The sequence below is a fragment of the Helicoverpa zea genome, chromosome 19, assembly GCF_022581195.2.
Source record: "Helicoverpa zea isolate HzStark_Cry1AcR chromosome 19, ilHelZeax1.1, whole genome shotgun sequence".
Taxonomy (NCBI): domain Eukaryota; kingdom Metazoa; phylum Arthropoda; class Insecta; order Lepidoptera; family Noctuidae; genus Helicoverpa; species Helicoverpa zea.
Window position 1 is genome coordinate 1,371,370 of NC_061470.1, and position 23,791 is coordinate 1,395,160.

General features: G+C 40.8%; 1 protein-coding gene across 2 annotated transcripts in view; it reads left to right on the top strand.

Annotated features, from left to right (window-relative positions):
* The window catches only part of LOC124639687 (LIM domain kinase 1), a 30,296-nt gene extending 6,593 nt beyond the window's left edge, over window positions 1–23,703 (top strand). Inside the window, exons 7-19 of one of the 2 annotated variants that reach the window (XM_047177133.1) lie at window positions 3,116–3,248; window positions 3,807–4,102; window positions 4,413–4,524; window positions 4,958–5,086; window positions 6,669–6,794; window positions 7,082–7,213; window positions 7,752–7,862; window positions 15,405–15,503; window positions 15,896–16,056; window positions 16,452–16,598; window positions 16,908–16,980; window positions 17,854–18,033; window positions 19,379–23,703. In XM_047177133.1, the coding sequence (XP_047033089.1) occupies window positions 3,116–3,248; window positions 3,807–4,102; window positions 4,413–4,524; window positions 4,958–5,086; window positions 6,669–6,794; window positions 7,082–7,213; window positions 7,752–7,862; window positions 15,405–15,503; window positions 15,896–16,056; window positions 16,452–16,598; window positions 16,908–16,980; window positions 17,854–18,033; window positions 19,379–20,647 (2,968 nt within the window). In that variant the 3' untranslated portion in view covers window positions 20,648–23,703. Of the gene's footprint in view, window positions 1–3,115; window positions 3,249–3,806; window positions 4,103–4,409; window positions 4,525–4,957; window positions 5,087–6,668; window positions 6,795–7,081; window positions 7,214–7,751; window positions 7,863–15,404; window positions 15,504–15,895; window positions 16,057–16,451; window positions 16,599–16,907; window positions 16,981–17,853; window positions 18,034–19,378 lie in introns of both variants that reach the window. The other variant, XM_047177134.1, reaches the window with a different exon arrangement.
* The last annotated feature ends 88 nt before the right edge of the window (window positions 23,704–23,791 follow it).

Consider the following 23,791-nt stretch of genomic DNA (forward strand, 5'->3'; position numbering starts at 1 on the left):
TAAAATTGTTTTTTAACCGACTTTCCAAAAAGGAGAAGGTTCTCAATTCGTCGGGATCTTTTTTATTTTTTATGTATGTTCACCGATTACTCGAAGACGCCTGGACCGATTTGCAATTTTTTTTTTTGTTTGATAGGGTATACCTTCCAGGTGGTCCCATAATCACCAGGTCAGGATCTGATGATGGAAACCCTGAGAAATCGAGGGCAACTTTCAAAAATTGTAGGCTGATGCACCTAAGAATAGTTTTTTTTTGCATTTTAGTGTTTTTGGGAGTCGGTTTTATTTTTTTGTTAATACTCATAGTAAGCATCTAAGTAATATTTGAATCAAATTGTCAGTTGCATTATAAGTGAAAGCAACAGACATAATAAATGCATTCATACCTACCCATCAATTAGTCAAAACAAGTGAATCTGAATGAAAGAAAGTTGTGTCTATCATAATGAACAATGAGTTCTGACAAACAAATGAATGACTGTTATGTTGTTATGTCTGGGCCGCGATGACAATCAATTGTTGATATTCCTACAATTCATTCATAATTTTTCCTTATGTCCAAGGCCATAACATACTTTTTTTTACACATAATTAAGTAAGTAAGCTCCGTTTTCATGGTGAGTGAGTACATTTTAGTTTGCGCAATTTTGCGCAAAAATAGTATGATTTTGCGCAGTTTTTCGAAGGAATTGGGGGAAGTTCTATAAATACGATCCAGATTTTACTACGTGAATAAGAAACTCATTCGTTAATGTTAGTCATTCTTCTTGCATTTAGATCTTACTTACATACACTTCAGCATCTTTTTGTATTTTTTAGGCATGCATGAGTCATTAAGAAATAACTTCTTCGCATGTCAGACTTTACAAACTTGAAGCCGTCCGTGTTTATTTTGAACATTTTTCAACGGACCTAGCTTGGCTGAAATTCATACAAATCCGTCTACTGATTTAAAAAATTATGATCTATTTAAATAAATAAACGCCTATTAATAGCACTATCGGTGTACTAATAACATTAATTCGAGTTGCCCTTTCAAATAGCTTCTTACGTAAAAGAATCGTTCAAAAAAATCCAGGTCTACTCATTCTAAAGTGTGGTTTAGTTAACCATGCTCCAAAGCTTAAAATTTTCCTTTACCAATAAAATTAAGGTGTTTCTTCAAAATTCAGCTGTTATATCAATTTCCTTATTATCCTGTAATGACAAGTTGTGCACACGGCCTTACTCGAGTTACTGACCTGTGACTCAGTCGTGACGAATGTACTTATTAATGTTTATAAATAGGTACTTGATAACTTGGGTATGTTCAGCTGATTTGTGCATTGAAATTGTTGTTTTGTTGATTGATTTATCTATTAGTTTTGTTGAATCGGTGAATCAATCGGTCGTTCTGGCTGTCATTTGAACATCTTTGGCAGTCTTGATAGGTCGACTAGTCTTAGTAGAGTATCGAGTCACCAGTTCAGTTAGTCTATGTAAAACACTGGTAGTCAGCTGCAAGTCGTTGGGGTGCAAGCTCACCTAAACATTGTTGGGGAAATGATAAATATCCATTAATTTCATTGCTGTAAGTGTGATTTCTCAAAATGTTTAAGAAAAACTGGCTTCAGAGAAAACATATTGAGAGTAGGATCTGAAATACAATAGTTACACTTTTTTAATTATCTTAATAAATAGTACCTAGTTTTATGATACAATCAAACAAGGAAGGGATTGCCTAGGTAATTGAGTTGAGGAGGTCAGTTACGCAGTCGCTCTATATAAAACACTGGTAGTCAGCAGCATGCTTTAAGATGGCAAGCTGACCCAAACATAGTTAGGAAAAGGCTAGGCAGAAGATGAACTTCTCGATTTTTGAAAAAAAGGTCTTTAGTCCCATTCTGTTTCTGAATCTAAATATATCCTGATCAAAATTCATCAAAACAAGTTCAACGGTTTTGAGTTTGATCTCAGAAGCTATGACTTTTCATAAATTTTAATACACCTGGTTATATGACGTTTGTGATTTTACGAAACTAGGGGTTTTTTTCCTTTGAAGAGTTTCCTCAATCTCGGTTCTGTCAATTCAAACTTCATTATATACCAGTTTCGATACTCGTAGGAAAGTATATTAAATGAAAACAGCTCTTATAAGTAGGAGTAAGAATGGGTTTCAGGCATTTCCCCCATAGCTGTGTCTTCCCGCATCTGGATAAAAAGTTGACACCTAACTTTCTCCAGTTTACTACCTCTTTACATACCCAATTCGTTTTACCTTGAAAGCAGCACTTTCCTATGTATTACACAAGGAATACAAGGAAAGGGAGCATTTAAAATTGCCATTACTGTCATACATTTGTTGTTTATTGAATAAAATTTAAGTGACGTAGCCGTACACTTCATTTCATATCATTTCACACTTTGATACATCGATAGCTGTCAGTAGTCTTTTCCTCAGTGTTCTGTGGGTCGTTTTTATTGCTCGACTGTGTAATATTTTTGTGTATAAAATGGATTTTCAGTGGTTTTAAGATGGTGACTGTGAATTTAAGGTAGTGTTTTTTCAAATATTTTTGGTATTAGTGAGTTTTTTCGCTTTTACAAGGCATGTAGCCTATAAGGAAATTGTGTAGATTGGTCTGTGTTATGTTTTGCATGATAGTAGTGTATGCTGGTAGTTTTAATGCATTTAATATTTAACAACATTATAGCTATAGTCTGTTAATTAGTTATCAAGTACTATCGTTATCAAAAACGTCCGCTGTCCTTTATACTGAAACTTACTAAGCCCGGAAGCTTACTTACTGACCGAATTCAGTAAAAAGTTTTATCCAAAGAAATTCACCCATTGCTAAAGGGTACTGAAGTAAAGTAGCTTTATTTCTATCTGCCTTGTTGAATGAGGCCATATCACTCACACTATGGTGACAGTGATATAACGGAACACAGCTGTCAAACGATTATCAACATTATTGTCCTTGATATAAGACCTAAAATCAACTGACACGATTTTCGCATATACTCCCTCCAATACTATATACCTCTCTGCATTTACCAATTGATTTTAGACCTTATCCCAATAAACACAACGTCGAGAATAGCTTGGCAGTGACAATTCCCTCTACTATTATAGAATCGATTCATCATGTGGCGTGTTAACGCTGCACATCGGAGACAGGATCCTGGAGATCAATGGAACTCCTGTGAGGAACCGGCCGCTCGATGATATTGAACGAGCTCTTGCAAGGACTGATGCTGTCATACAGGTAAGTAAGATGGCTACAAAAATTCTTCATCCTCGTGCCCTTTTTTCTTTTTTCCGATGGTAAAAATCAACTGACCCCTCCCGCTGTGGTTTAGTAGCGGTGAGGGAGTGTCAGACTTTTACTGACTAAAAACCCGTCGTGTTCCTTTGTAGACCTTTTATGTACCAGGGTCCGGCTGGGGTTGCTATATGTTTTGTCCGTCAGAAAATAAGTAAGGTCTGGGGGCTCTGGGATCTTGCTCTATACGAAAAATCTTCATCCTCCTGCCCTTATCCCAATTTTGTTAGGAGTCAGCATGTAAAAATACCAAGTACTAGACGGAAAAAAATATTTTACCACATCTTGCTTATCAACAAAGACAATGTAATCCATTTTTAGTTTGACATTTAGCCGCTTACCTTGAATTGAATGATTTTGTCTGAAATCCAAATTTTTTTATATTTTTACACACATATTTCACATTTAAGTATATTTTATTATATTTTTCCTCGACTTTTCATAGAAGCATGAAAATAAAAAAATAAATTTTACTTTAAATAAATTACTTCAATCTTCCAGCTAACAATAGAACACACACCAGACACAAACACGAAACGCACACAAGCAAACACACAGACAAACGCACACACACAAACAGACGATGTAAAGGCCACGCAAGACAAGCCAGTGGAACGCAAGACTGTCACCAAAGAAGACAAGACTCCCTCTGACAAGGAAGGGAAGAAAGAGAGACTGTTTAAGAGGAAGGGAGGAGAGGATGCTGGGAGGTGGGTCAATAAGAGGAGACAGACGCCGTCGTCACCCCTTTTGGGGGATAAAGAGAAGAGTAGCAGTATGTCTAAATTGTTGGATGCGTGAGTATAGATTTGTGTTTCTTTAAAATTGTATGTCCGTCGTTGAGTTTAGAAATTACGGTATTATGTAGACCTAATAACTGCAGCTTATTACAGCTACAACTACTCCTTATAAGACTGCTTCCAAGTTGTAACTGGTCTAGTTAAAAAATTTCTTAGATTCGATAAACTCACTGTAAATAACAAAAAATAAACTATTTATTTAACCATTGAATTCATCTAGATTTTGACTTTTGGTTACTATCTGCAATTAGTCTCCATAACATAAAAACTTTTAGCTTAATGTCTAATCTCTCTTCTCGTAAAGCAGCGTGGACGGATCAGAACAAAGCGGCGTGCTATGTGATCTGAGCAGAGCTCGGTCGTTCCGCGCGGAACCCGCGCCCGGACAGAAAGTGTTCCGCGCCTGCGATCTGCTGCAGGTAAGAACATGAAAACATTAGTCTCGTAAAATATTATACAGTTACGTAGATGGGTTCGTTCGCTTGAATGTATTCATTTCAAGGACTTTTAAAAACTTCTCAACGTTACATAACTCGAGGCGGATTTTAACCCTAATGGGTCAAGAAGATTCCCGAGCCTTTTTCCCAACTATGTTTGGAAAAAAAATCTTTCCCCATATTTTCATAATATTTTTAGATAATAATGTAATAGTTATTTTAACCTACAAACAGACGTGTTGCTGGGGAGTTTGTTGCGCCACTTCTTCTTCCCAGCAAAAACACATGGAAAGTGGTGAAGAGTGTGCGTTTTGGTGACTGTCTTTTTTTTTTAATTCCCGACGTTCGAAAAGTGCTGTTTTGCAGCCAAGTTTGAATAAATGACTTTTGATTTAATTTGAATATTATTTTCCAGGGCGAGCTCCTAGGTTCAGGTTTCTTCGGCGAAGTATACAAGGTGACGCACCGCGACACCAACGAGGTGATGGTGCTCAAACAACTGTACCGCGTAGACGAGGACGCGCAGAGGAACTTCCTCAAAGAGGTCAGTATCTCTCTCGAGCCTTATCCCAACTACATTGGGGTCGGCTTCCAGTCTAACCGGATGTAGCTGAGTACCAGTGCTTTACAAGGTGCAACTACCCTATCTGACCTGCCCAACCCAGTTACCCGGGCAACCCAATACCCCTTGGTTTGAGTAGTGTCAGACTTCTGACTATCACTAACGACTGCCAAGGATGTTCAATGACAAAGAGGTCAGTACTAGAAAGGATTTACGTCAATGTTTACTGTTGCAAACCAGCAGTAATTTAGATATAGAAATGTTGCAAAAACCGAAGTTTATCAGTCTACCGTCAGCAGACATACAAAAATATACCGGACTAACCAAAATGTTACATTGGAAATTTTGAAAAAATTCTACCAAAGGACAATGGGCGATTCCGGTCCAAATGTCCACCACGAACGAGACCTATATGGCTAGATAGCCCGTTAAATATAGATTATATTTTTTGTTATGAAAGTAAAAAAAAATATATAATGCCAGAAAAAAATTATAGCAAAATCAAAAAACCCATTGCATAGATTTTATCAACTTCATTTTTTCAATTTCTTTTCGTGATGTTCGATTTTCGTACTTTCTGACAAAATAGAATTGTTCATTATTAGAGAGAAGACACCGCCAGTTACATCGAACTGTCTTAGGCCTCTGCCTCGAATTTTGCGGGCAGCGGGGCGGCAGCGGCGGCGGCGCGGGAGCGGGGCGGGCAACGCATACCTGTCCTCGAAACTAGCGGGCAGATCGCGCGGCGCTATAGCAGTGTAGTGTTGTGTTCTGTTGTGTTTGCTGTTCCATATGGGTGTCCTCTCAAAGATGGCCGAAATAATTAGCTCTTGCACGTCCGAAGACATTTTGATACGTCACAAAAAAAATGTATAACACTATGCCTACAATGCAGACGCCCACCGCGGGCGGTCACCGCTTGACTGGAGCGCACCGCTCGTTGCCCGCCGCCGCGCCGCTCCCGCGCCGCTGTATTCGAGGGCCGGTCCATTTGATTATACGCGTAAGATCCTGCCGCTCCCGCGCCGCCGCCGCCACCGCCCCGCTGCCCGCAAAATTCGAGGCAGAGGCCTTAGATCCAGGCACCGCTGAGTATATTCAAGCACTTCTGGCGCCTCAATTGATTAGTGATTCGTCATCCATCGGGCAAAAAAATATGGGCTGTTTATATGCAAATGTGTCTTACTCATCTTAGTTTTAGATAAAGTGCGGAAATAGAATGGAATAAAATAAAAAATAATAATGATAACATACAAAAACTACCGAAAATTAAGAATAAATTTTTGGCTATAACTTTTTTTGGCATTGTTTTTTTTTTACTTTCTTAGTAAAAGTTACTCTAAATTAAGTGGACTATTTAATTATATAGGTCTCGTTCGTGGTGGACATTTGGACCAACCTTCATACATTCTTGCCCAATCTCCTTACCTTTTCTTCACGACATACTTTTCCTAATAACATCTTATTGAAATATGCACTTTAATTAACAAAATTATATCTATCCAATATATACTATTATCAAAATAATAATTATATTCACTTTATTTTCTTGTTTCCTATCTAGGTGGCAGTACTCCGTTCACTAAACCACCCGAACGTGTTGCGATTCGTGGGCGTACTGTACAAGGACAAGCGACTGCATCTCGTCACCGAGTATGTGGCTGGGGGCACACTGTATCAGTTGTTACAGGTAAATTTAATTTATAAGATAAAAAAAGCTTTTCCCGTTAGAGTACTTGGAACTTTTTCTAAATCACAGTAACCTATAGTTTTCCACTATCTTAATTATTCTTGAAAAGCATTACATTAACATGAACAAAAAAACATACATTTGTATCGGTTATACGTGTAATGGTAAAATAAAATATAAGGTGAGTTTTTATTTGTTGTTTTTATGATGTAATCTCCGGAACTACTGTACTGATTAACATGAGAAATTCATTATTTTTGAATATTTCCATTACTTTTCTTCCACAGGATAGCCGAGTATCTCTAAGTTGGCGTGACCGCGCTCGACTAGCGCGGGACGTGGCGGCGGGGCTGGGGTATCTACACCGCATGAACGTCATACATCGCGACTTGAACTCGCACAACTGTCTCGTTAGAGAGGTAACATGTACTTACAATACACACACGCAAATATATTATACATTTTCAAATAATCTCAAACTCTGAAATTGTTTATTAAAACTTGGCTGCTAAACAGCACTTTATGAACGTCAACAATTTTATAAAAGTCAGCACTTTATAAAATTGTTGACGTTCAAAAAGTGCTGTGGGGGCTGTCCCATAATGCCTACGATTCCTATGTCGGGAAGAAGTGGCTCAACAAATTCTCCAGCAACTGTCCAGCTCATACGATGTATATGAAAACAACAATAACTCAGTAAATGAATATATGTAGTAACACATCGATTCGAATTTACCGGGTTTTTTGTTCTTTCATTTGTTACAAAACATTGAATCGGTTGCTCTCGTAGCATATTAATTTTGAATTTTTATAAAATTTTAGTTATCACAGGTAATTGAACTTGATATAATTTCCATATTTTTACTTGTAATTAAAATAGATTTCACACACACACTTACCCATATCCTACCTACATTCCCACCAGTATGTACATATACTATACAATATTTTCCTCAGGACAAGACGGTGATAGTGGCGGACTTCGGCCTGGCCCGCATCGTGCAGCGCACCGCCAGCAGCTCGCTCGACCGGCGCCAGCACCACACGCTCAGGAGGAAGAGATATACCGTATGTTTCATTATCCTAACTAATATTATAAACGTGAAAGTCACTCTGTCTGTCTGTCTTTTCTTCACGCCTAAACTACTGAACCGATTTGTGTAAAATTTGGTACAGACATAGTTTGGAACTTAAGAAAGGACATAGGAGAGTTTTTATTACAAAAAAATGTATAAAAATTCAATTTATTCCGGACGTATAGCGCCATCTATTGGTTAAACCAAAAATCTGCCGAAAGTCACTATTCCACGCGAATGAAAACGCGGCCAAAAGCTAGTTAATTTATATTTAAAGTTTATTAATAGTAGCCCATTTATGTACTACCCCATTTACCTACTCCCCTTATGTACCACCCCACTTACCTACTCCCTTATGTACCACCCCATTTACCTACTCCCTTATGTACCACACCATTTACCTACTCCCTTATGTACCACTTACCTACTCCCTTATGTACTACCCCATTCACCTACTCCCTTATGTACCACACCATTTACCTACTCCCTTATGTACCACCCCATTTACCTACTCCCTTATGTACTACCCCATTCACCTACTCCCTTATGTACCACCCCATTTACCTATTTCCTTATGTACTACCCCACTTACCTACTCCCTTATGTACCACCCCATTTACCTACTCCCTTATGTACCACACCATTTACCTACTCCCTTATGTACCACTTACCTACTCCCTTATGTACTACCCCATTCACCTACTCCCTTATGTACCACACCATTTACCTACTCCCTTATGTACCACCCCATTTACCTACTCCCTTATGTACCACCCCCATTTACCTATTTCCTTATGTACCACCCCATTTACCTACTCCCTTATGTACCACTTACCTACTCCCTTATGTACTACCCCATTCACCTACTCCCTTATGTACCACACCATTTACCTACTCCCTTATGTACCACCCCATTTACCTACTCCCTTATGTACCACCCCATTTACCTACTCCCTTATGTACCACACCATTTACCTACTCCCTTATGTACTACTCCATTTACCTATTTCCTTATGTACTACCCCATTTACCTACTCCCTTATGTACCACCCCATTTACCTACTCCCTTATGTACCACCCCATTTACCTACTCCCTTATGTACCACTTACCTACTCCCTTATGTACTACCCCATTCACCTACTCCCTTATGTACCACACCATTTACCTACTCCCTTATGTACCACCCCATTTACCTACTCCCTTATGTACCACCCCATTTACCTACTCCCTTATGTACCACTTACCTACTCCCTTATGTACTACCCCATTCACCTACTCCCCTTATGTACTACCCCATTTACCTACTCCCTTATGTACCACCCCACTTACCTACTCCCTTATGTACCACTCCATTTACCTACTCCCTTATGTACCACCCCATTTACCTACTCTTCTTATGTACTACCCCATTTACCTACTCCCTTATGTACCACCCCACTTACCTACTCCCTTATGTACCACCCCATTTACCTACTCCCTTATGTACCACCCCACTTACCTATCCCTTATGTACTACCCCATTTACCTACTCCCTTATGTACCACCCCACTTACCTACTCCCTTATGTACCACCCCACTTACCTACTCCCTTATGTACCACCCCATTTACCTACTCCCTTATGTACTACCCCACTTACCTATCCCTTATGTACCACCCCATTTACCTACTCTTCTTATGTACCACCCCACTTACCTACTCCCTTATGTACCACCCCACTTACCTATCCCTTATGTACCACCCCATTTACCTACTCCCTTATGTACCACCCCATTTACCTACTCTTCTTATGTACTACCCCATTTAGCTACTCCCCTTATGTACTACCCCATTTACCTACTGCCTTATGTACCACCCCATTTACCTACTCCCTTATGTACCACCCCACTTACCTATCCCTTATGTACCACCCCATTTACCTACTCTTCTTATGTACTACCCCATTTACCTACTGCCTTATGTACCACCCCATTTACCTACTCCCTTATGTACCACCCCACTTACCTATCCCTTATGTACCACCCCATTTACCTACTCTTCTTATGTACTACCCCATTTAGCTACTCCCCTTATGTACTACCCCATTTACCTACTCCCTTATGTACCACCCCACTTACCTACTCCCTTATGTACCACCCCATTTACCTACTCCCTTATGTACCACCCCATTTACCTACTCCCTTATGTACCACCCCATTTACCTACTCCCTTATGTACCACCCCATTTACCTACTCCCTTATGTACTACCCCATTTACCTACTCCCTTATGTACCACCCCATTTACCAACTCGCTTATGTACTAATCCCTTATGTACTAGCCCATGTACCTACTCCCTTTATGTACCACCCCATTTACCTACTCCCTTATATACTAATCCCTTATGTACTAGCCCATGTACCTACTCCCTTTATGTACCACCCCATTTACCTACTCCCTTATGTACCACCCCATTTACCTACTCCCTTATGTACCACCCCATTTACCTACTCCCTTATATACCGCCCCATTTACCTACTCCCTTATGTACCACCCCATTTACCTACTCCCTTATGTACCACCCCATTTACCTACTCCCTTATGTACCACCCCACTTACCTACTCCCTTATGTACCACCCCATTTACCTACTCCCTTATGTACCACCCCACTTACCTACTCCCTTATGTACCACCCCATTTACCTACTCCCTTATGTACCACCCCATTTACCTACTCCCTTATGTACCACCCCATTTACCTACTCCCTTATGTACCACCCCATTTACCTACTCCCTTATGTACTACCCCATTTACCTACTCCCTTATGTACCACCCCATTTACCAACTCGCTTATGTACTAATCCCTTATGTACTAGCCCATGTACCTACTCCCTTTATGTACCACCCCATTTACCTACTCCCTTATGTACTAATCCCTTATGTACTAGCCCATGTACCTACTCCCTTTATGTACCACCCCATTTACCTACTCCCTTATGTACCACCCCACTTACCTACTCCCTTATGTACCACCCCATTTACCTACTCCCTTATGTACCACCCCACTTACCTATCCCTTATGTACCACCCCATTTACCTACTCCCTTATGTACCACCCCATTTACCTACTCCCTTATGTACCACCCCATTTACCTACTCCCTTATGTACCACCCCATTTACCTACTCCCTTATGTACCACCCCATTTACCTACTCCCTTATGTACCACCCCACTTACCTACTCCCTTATGTACTACCCCATTTACCTACTCCCTTATGTACCACCCCATTTACCTACTCCCTTATGTACTACCCCATTTACCTACTCCCTTATGTACCACCCCATTTACCTACTCCCTTATGTACCACCCCATTTACCTACTCCCTTATGTACCACCCCATTTACCTACTCCCTTATGTACCACCCCATTTACCTACTCCCTTATGTACTAATCCCTTATGTACTAGCCCATGTGCCTACTCCCTTTATGTACCACCCCATTTACCTACTCCCTTATGTACCACCCCATTTACCAACTCGCTTATGTACTAATCCCTTATGTACTAGCCCATGTACCTACTCCCTTATGTACCACCCCACTTACCTATCCCTTATGTACCACCCCATTTACCTACTCCCTTATATACCACCCCACTTACCTATCCCTTATGTACCACCCCATTTACCAACTCGCTTATGTACTAATCCCTTATGTACTACCCCATTTACCTACTCCCTTATGTACCACCCCATTTACCTACTCCCTTATGTACTACCCCATTTACCTACTCCCTTATGTACCACCCCATTTACCTACTCCCTTATGTACTACCCCATTTACCTACTCCCTTATGTACCACCCCATTTACCTACTCCCTTATATACCACCCCACTTACCTATCCCTTATGTACCACCCCATTTACCAACTCGCTTATGTACTAATCCCTTATGTACTACCCCATTTACCTACTCCCTTATGTACCACCCCATTTACCTACTCCCTTATGTACCACCCCATTTACCTACTCCCTTATGTACTACCCCATTTACCTACTCCCTTATGTACCACCCCATTTACCAACTCGCTTATGTACTAATCCCTTATGTACTACCCCATTTACCTACTCCCTTATGTACCACCCCATTTACCTACTCCCTTATGTACCACCCCACTTACCTACTCCCTTATGTACCACCCCATTTACCTACTCCCTTATGTACCACCCCATTTACCTACTCCCTTATGTACCACCCCATTTACCTACTCCCTTATGTACCACCCCATTTACCTACTCCCTTATGTACTACCCCATTTACCTACTCCCTTATGTACCACCCCATTTACCTACTCCCTTATGTACCACCCCATTTACCAACTCCCTTATGTACCACCCCATTTACCTACTCCCTTATGTACCACCCCATTTACCTACTCCCTTATGTACTAATCCCTTATGTACTAGCCCATGTGCCTACTCCCTTTATGTACCACCCCATTTACCTACTCCCTTATGTACCACCCCATTTACCAACTCGCTTATGTACTAATCCCTTATGTACTAGCCCATGTACCTACTCCCTTTATGTACCACCCCATTTACCTACTCCCTTATATACTAATCCCTTATGTACTAGCCCATGTACCTACTCCCTTTATGTACCACCCCATTTACCTACTCCCTTATGTACCACCCCATTTACCTACTCCCTTATGTACCACCCCATTTACCTACTCCCTTATATACCGCCCCATTTACCTACTCCCTTATGTACCACCCCATTTACCTACTCCCTTATGTACCACCCCATTTACCTACTCCCTTATGTACCACCCCACTTACCTACTCCCTTATGTACCACCCCATTTACCTACTCCCTTATGTACCACCCCACTTACCTACTCCCTTATGTACCACCCCATTTACCTACTCCCTTATGTACCACCCCATTTACCTACTCCCTTATGTACCACCCCATTTACCTACTCCCTTATGTACCACCCCATTTACCTACTCCCTTATGTACTACCCCATTTACCTACTCCCTTATGTACCACCCCATTTACCTACTCCCTTATGTACTACCCCATTTACCTACTCCCTTATGTACTACCCCATTTACCTTCTCGCTTATGTACTACACCATTTACCTACTCCCTTATGTACCACCCCATTTACCTACTCCCTTATATACCGCCCCATTTACCTACTCGCTTATGTACTACACCATTTACCTACTCCCTTATGTACCACCCCATTTACCAACTCGCTTATGTACTAATCCCTTATGTACTAGCCCATGTACCTACTCCCTTTATGTACCACCCCATTTACCTACTCCCTTATGTACTAATCCCTTATGTACTAGCCCATGTACCTACTCCCTTATGTACCACCCCACTTACCTATCCCTTATGTACTACCCCATTTACCTACTCCCTTATGTACCACCCCATTTACCTACTCCCTTATATACCGCCCCATTTACCTACTCGCTTATGTACTACACCATTTACCTACTCCCTTATGTACCACCCCATTTACCAACTCGCTTATGTACTAATCCCTTATGTACTAGCCCATGTACCTACTCCCTTTATGTACCACCCCATTTACCTACTCCCTTATGTACCACCCCACTTACCTACTCCCTTATGTACCACCCCATTTACCTACTCCCTTATGTACCACCCCACTTACCTACTCCCTTATGTACCACCCCATTTACCTACTCCCTTATGTACTACCCCATTTACCTACTCCCTTATGTACCACCCCATTTACCAACTCGCTTATGTACTAATCCCTTATGTACTAGCCCATGTACCTACTCCCTTTATGTACCACCCCATTTACCTACTCCCTTATATACTAATCCCTTATGTACTAGCCCATGTACCTACTCCCTTTATGTACCACCCCATTTACCTACTCCCTTATGTACCACCCCATTTACCTACTCCCTTATGTACCACCCCATTTACCTACTCCCTTATATACCGCCCCATTTACCTACTCCCTTATGTACCACCCCATTTACCTACTCCCTTATGTACCACCCCATTTACCTACTCCCTTATGTACCACCCCACTTACCTACTCCCTTATGTACCACCCCATTTACCTACTCCCTTATGTACCACCCCACTTACCTACTCCCTTATATACCGCCCCATTTACCTACTCGCTTATGTACTACACCATTTACCTACTCCCTTATGTACCACCCCATTTACCTACTCCCTTATATACCGCCCCATTTACCTACTCGCTTATGTACTACACCATTTACCTACTCCCTTATGTACCACCCCATTTACCAACTCGCTTATGTACTAATCCCTTATGTACTAGCCCATGTACCTACTCCCTTTATGTACCACCTCATTTACCTACTCCCTTATGTACTAATCCCTTATGTACTAGCCCATGTACCTACTCCCTTATGTACCACCCCATTTACCTACTCCCTTATGTACCACCCCATTTACCTACTCCCCTTATGTACCACCCCACTTACCTACTCCCTTATGTACCACCCCATTTACCTACTCCCTTATGTACCATCCCATTTACCTACTCCCTTATGTACCATCCCATTTACCTACTCGCTTATGTACTACACCATTTAATTACTCCCCGTATGTACTGCCCCACTTACCTACTCCCTTATGTACCACCCCATTTACCTACTCCCTTATGTACCACCCCATTTACCTACTCGCTTATGTACTACACCATTTACCTACTCCCTTATGTACCACCCCATTTACCTACTCCCTTATATACCGCCCCATTTACCTACTCGCTTATGTACTACACCATTTACCTACTCCCTTATGTACCACCCCATTTACCAACTCGCTTATGTACTAATCCCTTATGTACTAGCCCATGTACCTACTCCCTTTATGTACCACCCCATTTACCTACTCCCTTATGTACTAATCCCTTATGTACTAGCCCATGTACCTACTCCCTTATGTACCACCCCATTTACCTACTCCCTTATGTACTACCCCATTTACCTACTCCCTTATGTACCACCCCATTTACCTACTCCCTTATGTACCACCCCATTTACCTACTCCCTTATGTACCACCCCATTTACCTACTCCCTTATGTACCACCCCATTTACCTACTCCCTTATGTACTAGCCCATTTAGCTACTGCCTTATGTACCACCCCATTTACCTACTCCCTTATTTATGTACCTCTTAGTGCTTAGTTTCTGAATTTGATGAATGTGAATGTATGTTTTTACACCTTAACCTTTTTCAAGGGCTGGATCCACCGCTGTCCAAGATTATTATTAACTAGCTTTCGCCCGCGGTTTCACCCGCGTCCCGTAGCCGGACGGTGACAAAAACTATCCTAAAACCTTCTCCCGGGTCTAAATTACCTCCCCTCTAATTTTCAGCCAAATCGGTCAAGCCGTTTTCATGTCATGTCGTGACAACGGAAAGCGGGTTTCATTTTTATGTATAGATAACAAAGGTTTTTAATAACCAGTTCCCTAGATAACATTAATATGATGTATGTGTCTTGTCTCAGGTGGTAGGCAACCCATACTGGATGGCGCCGGAGATGATGAACGGTAACGTGTATGACGAGAAAGTCGATGTCTTCTCCTTCGGTATTATACTGTGTGAGGTGAGTGCATAGCGTTTTATTAATCTTATGTTTTTTTTTATCTGCTGTTTGATTCATGTTATTACATGAGATGTGTGATAAAAATTTGTATTTAGTGAAATTTTCACTCTAAAATTCATTAACATATTTTATGCCGTGGCGTAGATATTAGAGCAAGATACAAGTTAGTCTTATGACTATCGGCATATGAGAAGTTAATTGAAGAGTACCTTTAAAATGCAGATTATTGTTTCGAAATCCTTTTAATATTTGATAACCTTTCCAAGGATTTGAAACAACCAATAATTTCAATTTCTTATAAGTTACATAGATATTTTTAACTTGTGACAGAACAAACTAAGGCTTTACTTGCGCTAATAAATAAAATACATTAATTAATATGTATCTCACAGATAATAGGCCGCGTATCAGCCGACCCAGACTTCCTCCCCCGACGGACAGACTTCGGTCTGAACGAGCCGCTCTTCGTGGACAAGTTCTGTCGCGCCAACAGCTGTCCCGAGCCATTCTACCGCATCGCTTTCCTAGCCTGTGATCTAGATCCTGATGCTAGGTATGTAGTTATTTATTAATTTAAATTATGTAGAACACGTATCGTCATATAACTGAAGATAGGAAACTAAGGTAATTGAATGACATTTGTGTAGGAAAAAAATAAAGTGGACCTAATATTGAACCTTGTGGCACTCTTATTAATATAGACAATACGGGATCATGCTAGTGTACCATTTGAATCCATGTAATTCACAAAAAACAAACAACAGTACATCACTTATACATTTAAATAAATAACGCGAAATATTCAGTTCATATATTCTTTTAATTAACATTTTACGACAATATTTGTCGTGCTTAACAAAATCAAACGCTTCAAAAGGATCACAAATCTTCATAATTTTACTGAAAAATTTGTTTTTGTAATTTTTGTTTTTTTCTCTGTCCCACTAGGCCACCATTTGAGGTGCTAGAGATCTGGCTGGAGAGCATGGTGATGCACCTGTCGCAGGCCGCCCTCCTCCCCCGCACCCTGCTGGCTGACGTCATGCAGTACTCCAGGGGAGATACCAGGACTGATAAGAACTGCTGTCAGCTCAGGTATATGTTTTAGAATATTTTCATCGATTCTGAATTGCAATTTCAGTCTTGAAATCTGATTTGATTTATCTTCGACACGTGTTCTAATGTGTATACGACACATGAATTGATGTTCATACAGTTTTTTTGTACATTTCATTCTCAATTCACTGAATTTCTGGTAGCAATAAACGATTCTTTGTCTTTATCAGTTATTAAAACCTGACAAAATATTTTTTTAAATATATATTTTTTAATTTTCTTCTAAATTCATTGATCTTTTGTTATAAAAAAATTCATCTTCTCTAACAGCGGTTATTCTATTTACAGTAATGACAGTAGCTACTCTCGACTTAGCAAGGCGGATAGCGAACTAAGCGTCCCAGACACAGGGGTACTCAAGGTAAGTTACTGTTCATGTAATTTCACTCAATTTGTATTGTTTAGGTTTTTTTTTGTGTTATTCTTAAAACAACATCCTATTTTATATATCGAAAAATTTATTATATGCGAAGACGTTGCCCCGTTAAACCTTGTTTTAGTTCAAAGATTAGGCATAGGCCTTCGATCGTGTTGATCACAAAAAACATACTGCATATTATAAGTTTCTTATAGAGTGCAACCGTTCGTTCTAAGCATGCAAATGATATGACTTTAAAGTAAAATAACACAATTAAGTTCAACAGTTATATCGTCTTGTAAAAGAAAATATCATACATATGTTCAGGAAAGTCAAACCGGCGTTTCTCAGGGAAGCATAATGGGTTCGCTTACAAATCCGTTCGGCACAATTCACAAAGTATGCTAATTCATTTGATAAATAATGGGGAACGGTTAAGCGAAGTTTCCAATCATATTAAAATTTCATACCCATAGGCTTAGTCTCACCCATAGATTCAGATAGAGTTCTCCAGATTTTGATTTTTACATGTTCGGATCGAACATCGTGATAAACTCCTCCGAATGTCTATTTTATTTTAACGGGACCATAAAGTCAACCCGGCGCGATTTTTGTCTTTTGTTTGAGCACTAATCTTAACGGTTGCAACTTGGCATTCCGTTGTCACGCCTTGACGCTTGATTGGGCAGATCCAGATGGGCCAGTCATTCATTGGCCCACCTGGCGGGCATGGCTGTTCTGGCTGATGCTTTTATCACTGAGGCATAGTCTAGTCTAGTATACTCTGCCGAATTAGTTCGGCTCTGGATCTCGTTCATTTATGTTTCTGTGATTGCGAAATCTTCTGTTGAATCTTTGCCGCGTTACATATTCCAGTCGAACTCGATCGCGACGCTGTCGGTGGAGTCGCGCGGCTGGCGGCTCGGCAAGTGCGTGTCCGCCACTCACATCAGCTCCCCGCGCGTCCGCCCCGCAGCACTCTCCCGCAGCAGCCACGCGCTACACGCGCCCGGGTACATCCTGCACGCCGCCGGGAACAAGATCAACATTACTAAGGTCTGTTACTGCCCCGCATGCGGGCCGCAGCACTCTCCCGCAGCAGCCACGCGCTACACGCGCCCGGGTACATCCTGCACGCCGCCGGGAACAAGATCAACATTACTAAGGTCTGTTACTGCCCCGCATGCGGGCCGCAGCACTCTCCCGCAGCAGCCACGCGCTACACGCGCCCGGGTACATCCTGCACGCCGCCGGGAACAAGATCAACATTACTAAGGTCTGTTGCTGCCCCGCATGCGGGCCGCAGCACTCTCCCGCAGCAGCCACGCACTACACGCGCCCGGGTACATCCTGCACGCCGCCGGGAACAAGATCAACATTACTAAGGTCTGTTGCTGCCCCGCATGCGGGCCGCAGCACTCTCCCGCAGCAGCCACGCGCTACACGCGCCCGAGTACATCCTGCACGCCGCCGGGAACAAGATCAACATTACTAAGGTCTGTTGCTGCCCCGCATGCGGGCCGCAGCACTCTCCCGCAGCAGCCACGCGCTACACGCGCCCGGGTACATCCTGCACGCCGCCGGGAACAAGATCAACATTACTAAGGTCTGTTGCTGCCCCGCATGCGGGCCGCAGCACTCTCCCGCAGCAGCCACGCGCTACACGCGCCCGGGTACATCCTGCACGCCGCCGGGAACAAGATCAACATTACTAAGGTCTGTTGCTGCCCCGCATGCGGGCCGCAGCACTCTCCCGCAGCAGCCACGCACTACACGCGCCCGGGTACATCCTGCACGCCGCCGGGAACAAGATCAACATTACTAAGGTCTGTTGCTGCCCCGCATGCGGGCCGCAGCACTCTCCCGCAGCAGCCACGCGCTACACGCGCCCGGGTACATCCTGCACGCCGCCGGGAACAAGATCAACATTACTAAGGTCTGTTGCTGCCCCGCATGCGGGCCGCAGCACTCTCCCGCAGCAGCCACGCGCTACACGCGCCCGGGTACATCCTGCACGCCGCCGGGAACAAGATCAACATTACTAAGGTCTGTTGCTGCCCCGCATGCGGGCCGCAGCACTCTCCCGCAGCAGCCACGCACTACACGCGCCCGGGTACATCCTGCACGCCGCCGGGAACAAGATCAACATTACTAAGGTCTGTTGCTGCCCCGCATGCGGGCCGCAGCACTCTCCCGCAGCAGCCACGCGCTACACGCGCCCGGGTACATCCTGCACGCCGCCGGGAACAAGATCAACATTACTAAGGTCTGTTACTGCCCCGCATGCGGGCCGCAGCACTCTCCCGCAGCAGCCACAAGAAGCTAGTCCCATATAAACATTCAGCTGCAAACCTCTTCAACCACAAAATAACAGTAGACTAACCTTTCCATTTGCCCCCAGGTGGACGACATTACCAAGTGGCTGGACCCTCCACCCCTCAAGCGTACCTCCCCTGACACACACCTCAACAAACTACAGGAACAAACCAAGACGAGGAAGGTGGAGTCTCCTGAAGAATACGACTCCGCACTCCCCGCCTTCCTCAGGAACCAGTCCGTCGAGGGTCTGGAGTCGCAGTACAAACACGAGGTAGACCCGCCACTTCCCTTCTGTAGACACATTAGCATTCCCAATAGCAGACAGATACCCGATGACGCCGACTCGGAAACTTCAGACGATGATGATGATGACGACGAAGCCATCTCCACGTGGCACAGAAACATCAAAATCTTCGACAAAATGGAAGTCGATCCTAAGAATGTTATTGCCTCTATTGTGAAGAAAGGCGAGAATTTGTTGTCAAAGAAATCTAGTTATGATGTGACGGATGTGGTGCTGAGAAATCCTGAGTGTTTGACTACTGAGAGAAAGATTCCTGAAGTAGATTGCAGACGGTTTAACATTGACTATTTAACAAAGAGTCCGCTAATGGCTGAAGGCGTCAAAAATATATCCAAGACAGTTGAGAAAGAGAAATCACAAGAAAAGTCAGAGTCGAGGTTCTTTCCGAAGACGCTACTATCTCCAAAATTGAGCAGGTTGTTCAAACCGAACACTGCCGAAGTGGTCCGAAACAAAGACGTGGAAGATAAAGATAAATCTAGAAGTAAGTTCTTCGTACAAAGACCAGCGTCACCCAGCAACATCGGCCGTTCCCACAGGGTTAGACCATCGGAGTCTGACAAACCAGTTCTGAACAACGACGTGCTAAAGTCAGACATAAAACTCGCCAGCATGGGTAAACCAATGACGCCTATATTCCGACGGCATTTAGCCGAGAAGCCCGACTTCGCGGACGGGAGGTTCAGCTACCGAGACCGCAGGGCCAAGTATGAGCCGAAAACCGAAGATTCGAAGTTCGTAGACGTAGGACGTTATAGGATTAAGACTCCTCTTTCTAGTATAGATCAGACTCCGAAACTGACGCCATTGAATCGGAGTACACAGTTGAACAACGTGCCCGCTTTAGCGACAGTGCCTGAGAAAAAGCTCGTAGATAAGAAAAGATGTGACGATAAGCCCGCTGTGGCCAAACGGCCAGTTGCGGGGATTTCGCGCAGTAACTACGTGAGCCTGGCTAATCTGAAGATTAACGGGAAAGCGAAGGAAATTGATGACAAGTGTAGACAAGGCGCGAATGAGGACTCTCCTGTTGAACGGGTTATTTAAATTGATTGGTTTTATACGCTTGACTTGTACTTTAAACTTGAATTACATACAGCCAGTTTTTCATAAAAAGTAAAAGCCAAAATAATGTCATAAAGTAAAAGTAACGGTCAAATTAGTTTTTTCACGATTTTAACTATTAGTTTTGCTATTAAAAATGAATTTGACCGTAACTTTTACTTTATGACATTACTTTGACTTTTACTTTTGATGAAGAAACTGGCCGATAATCTTAACATTGCTTAATTTCGACAGAAGAATAATTGATGTTTCTTTAACGAGATATTTTTGTACGGTTAAACAAAAAAGACATTACAAATTATTAAAAGTACAGTCGAGCGCATAAAACCAGCAAGTAATTGAAGTCTTGCCACGTTACTGTAGTTATACAATTGTTGATTCGTTGTACTTACGAATGCTATGATTATGGACTTTAATCGCTTGGGGGCGAGTCTTATTCATCGGCTAATGTGAGAAATTACCCGTCAGAGCTTGAAAACATAATTTGCTTATTCTCTTAAGCTATAGAAAGACCGATTTTGGACTGCTTATTTTTTGTCTCAATTTTTTTTATCAGGCTTCATTGGTTGTCCCGGGACTTTATAGATGAAAATTTTGAAATATTGAATGGTATAAAAATAGGTTATTACTTATTAGTACTCGCATATTGTCGCGATTCAGTCGGCGGTGCCTTCCGATAAGACTGGTGTAATTAGGACATTTTGTTTTGGCAATGGTAAGCATTTTAATATTGTGACAAAAACTGAATTTCCGCTTAGATTTGTATTTACAACGAGATTTTATAGAGATTCATAGATATTCTTATTTTCAATTTAATTACGATTGAAACATTATTATTTTATTATGTCGGAAAGTACTTACCAATTGGTTTGTAATTCTAATAATTCTATTTGTACAATATTGTATTGTTTACATTGGCCAAAATATCGCTAGAATACATTTTGTATTACATTTGATACCCATTCCATTATGATATCTACAATATATGTATATCCTATCCATGCTTTTTGTATTCCATAACTTATATTAATACTCCTTGATGTGAATTTCATTATAATTTTTAAGAAAAATATAAAAGCATATGATTTCATCGTTTTGAAGCTTTCAAATTGTCAATTAATGAAAACATTTTGAAGTTGGCAAAATGGCGCTATAATTTAATAAATATAGTATTTAATGTATAATACATACCTAACCGGTATTGTATATTTAATAAAATTTAGAACATTGATCACTATGCCTTTCGATATGGTGACCAATGATGACGAAATATTCGTCATAGATTTTTATGTCGACAATTATAACTATTGTCGATTATGTATTTGGAAATATGATATTTAGTATCATAAAAAATAATTTCTGCTTGTATACTATTATAATATTATAGCATTTTAAATATTCTTCATGACCCTTTAAAATTGGGTGATTTTTGTTAAACAAAACGTTTGATAATATTGTAAAAAAATTACATTTGCAGTTACATTAGAAAACTATTGTTATGAATTGGATCAGTATTCGCTTACACGTTCAGAGTCAAAATGTACTCTAGCTTTGAGTCTTTAAGATTCAAATTGCAACGCAGTTAGCTTCACGCAGTTGTTATAGTGTCTTAAGCAGATATACGGAAATATACACACGTTGTTTTCTATGTAGTTATATTTGTACCGTTTTTATATTGTAGATGAAATGTTTCATTATTTAAAATATTCATTGGGGAATTTGTGACGAAAAAAAAATGTAAAAATAAAGAAACATGACGAATTATTCGTCACGAATTCTCTTTAAACTTATAAATAGTATTAAAATATTATTCACAATAGTAAGGAGTCCCATTAAATTCTGTCCAGCCAGTCTAGACGAGAGAGCGTTATAAATCACAAATAATATTTTAAAGGAAGAATCTTATTGTATGTAAAGATCTGAACGCAAATCTGTGCCATTATATGCCAATTTATTGTCGATGAAGTTTCGCTCAATATAATGATGTATTTACAAGAATTTTCCATTAGAGTTTCACGATCAAAAATTTTAATAATTTGCATACAAAATAATTAAGCGTATGCAATTTCAGAAGAAATCTTTGTGACTATAGACTTGTCTACCAGACATTATCTATGTTTATCTAGGATTAAATTTCATAAATCAGTTTTATTTCAAGAGCCTAGTTCTCTCTCTAGTTATATTTGAGCGACACCTTCATAGACTCTCTTTTACCTAAGAATTCCACATGTCCGTGACAAAACCACGACATTAGATCTAAGTTTACTTGGACAATACTTTAACTGTATTAATTTATTAACACTCTAGCTGTAATCGCGTAGTTTTAAGTTTATTTCTTAGTTTTTGTTTTCGTAAAGTCTGATATGTACTTTGTGACACAGGGTGCCATTTTTTATAAGTAATGCAAACGAAATAGTGCTGTGGTTGAAACTTGTCGATATAATTTTATTTAAAACCTTTTTAACTCGACTAATTAAGGTCTAGTTCCGTGAAAACTTGTTGCATTAATGCAGTATATAAAATCAGACATTCTTTTTCACACAAAATCAATACTTGATGGTAATAATATTGTCGATAGTTTCAATCACAGCATTATTATAAATTAACATAAAACAGGACAAATTCAATCTCGATATTAATTATAATTCGTTTAACGTCCGACGCTAGGTCGCGCTCATTGTTTACTTTATCTGTGATACGTTATGTTTGTAAACGCCGCAATAACAAGTATTATATTAGGTGTCTTTTAGTTTTTAATCTCGACATTTTTTATTATTTTTATTTTATAGTTAAGTAATAATTGAACGCCATTGACTTGCTGTAAACTTTTATCGGAGTCCACGACCAAAAGTTTTAAATCTTCTGTGTCGTGTTGCTGGCAAGCTTGGCGTTCGAAATATAAAGATATTATAACACATTAACAGTGGTAACATCGAGTATTCCGTCTCCTGCATTCCAAGCGGTTTTGTATTTTTTTTTTCTTATTTTGTATCTGTTTCTAAGTACAAATGAATAAAGGAATATATTCAGTATTTGTATTTGTTTTTTCATTTTCCGCTCGTATAAATAAATGTATGTCCACCTAGTTTCCACCTATAGCCGTTGCCTTAATAAGGTTAGTAAAAA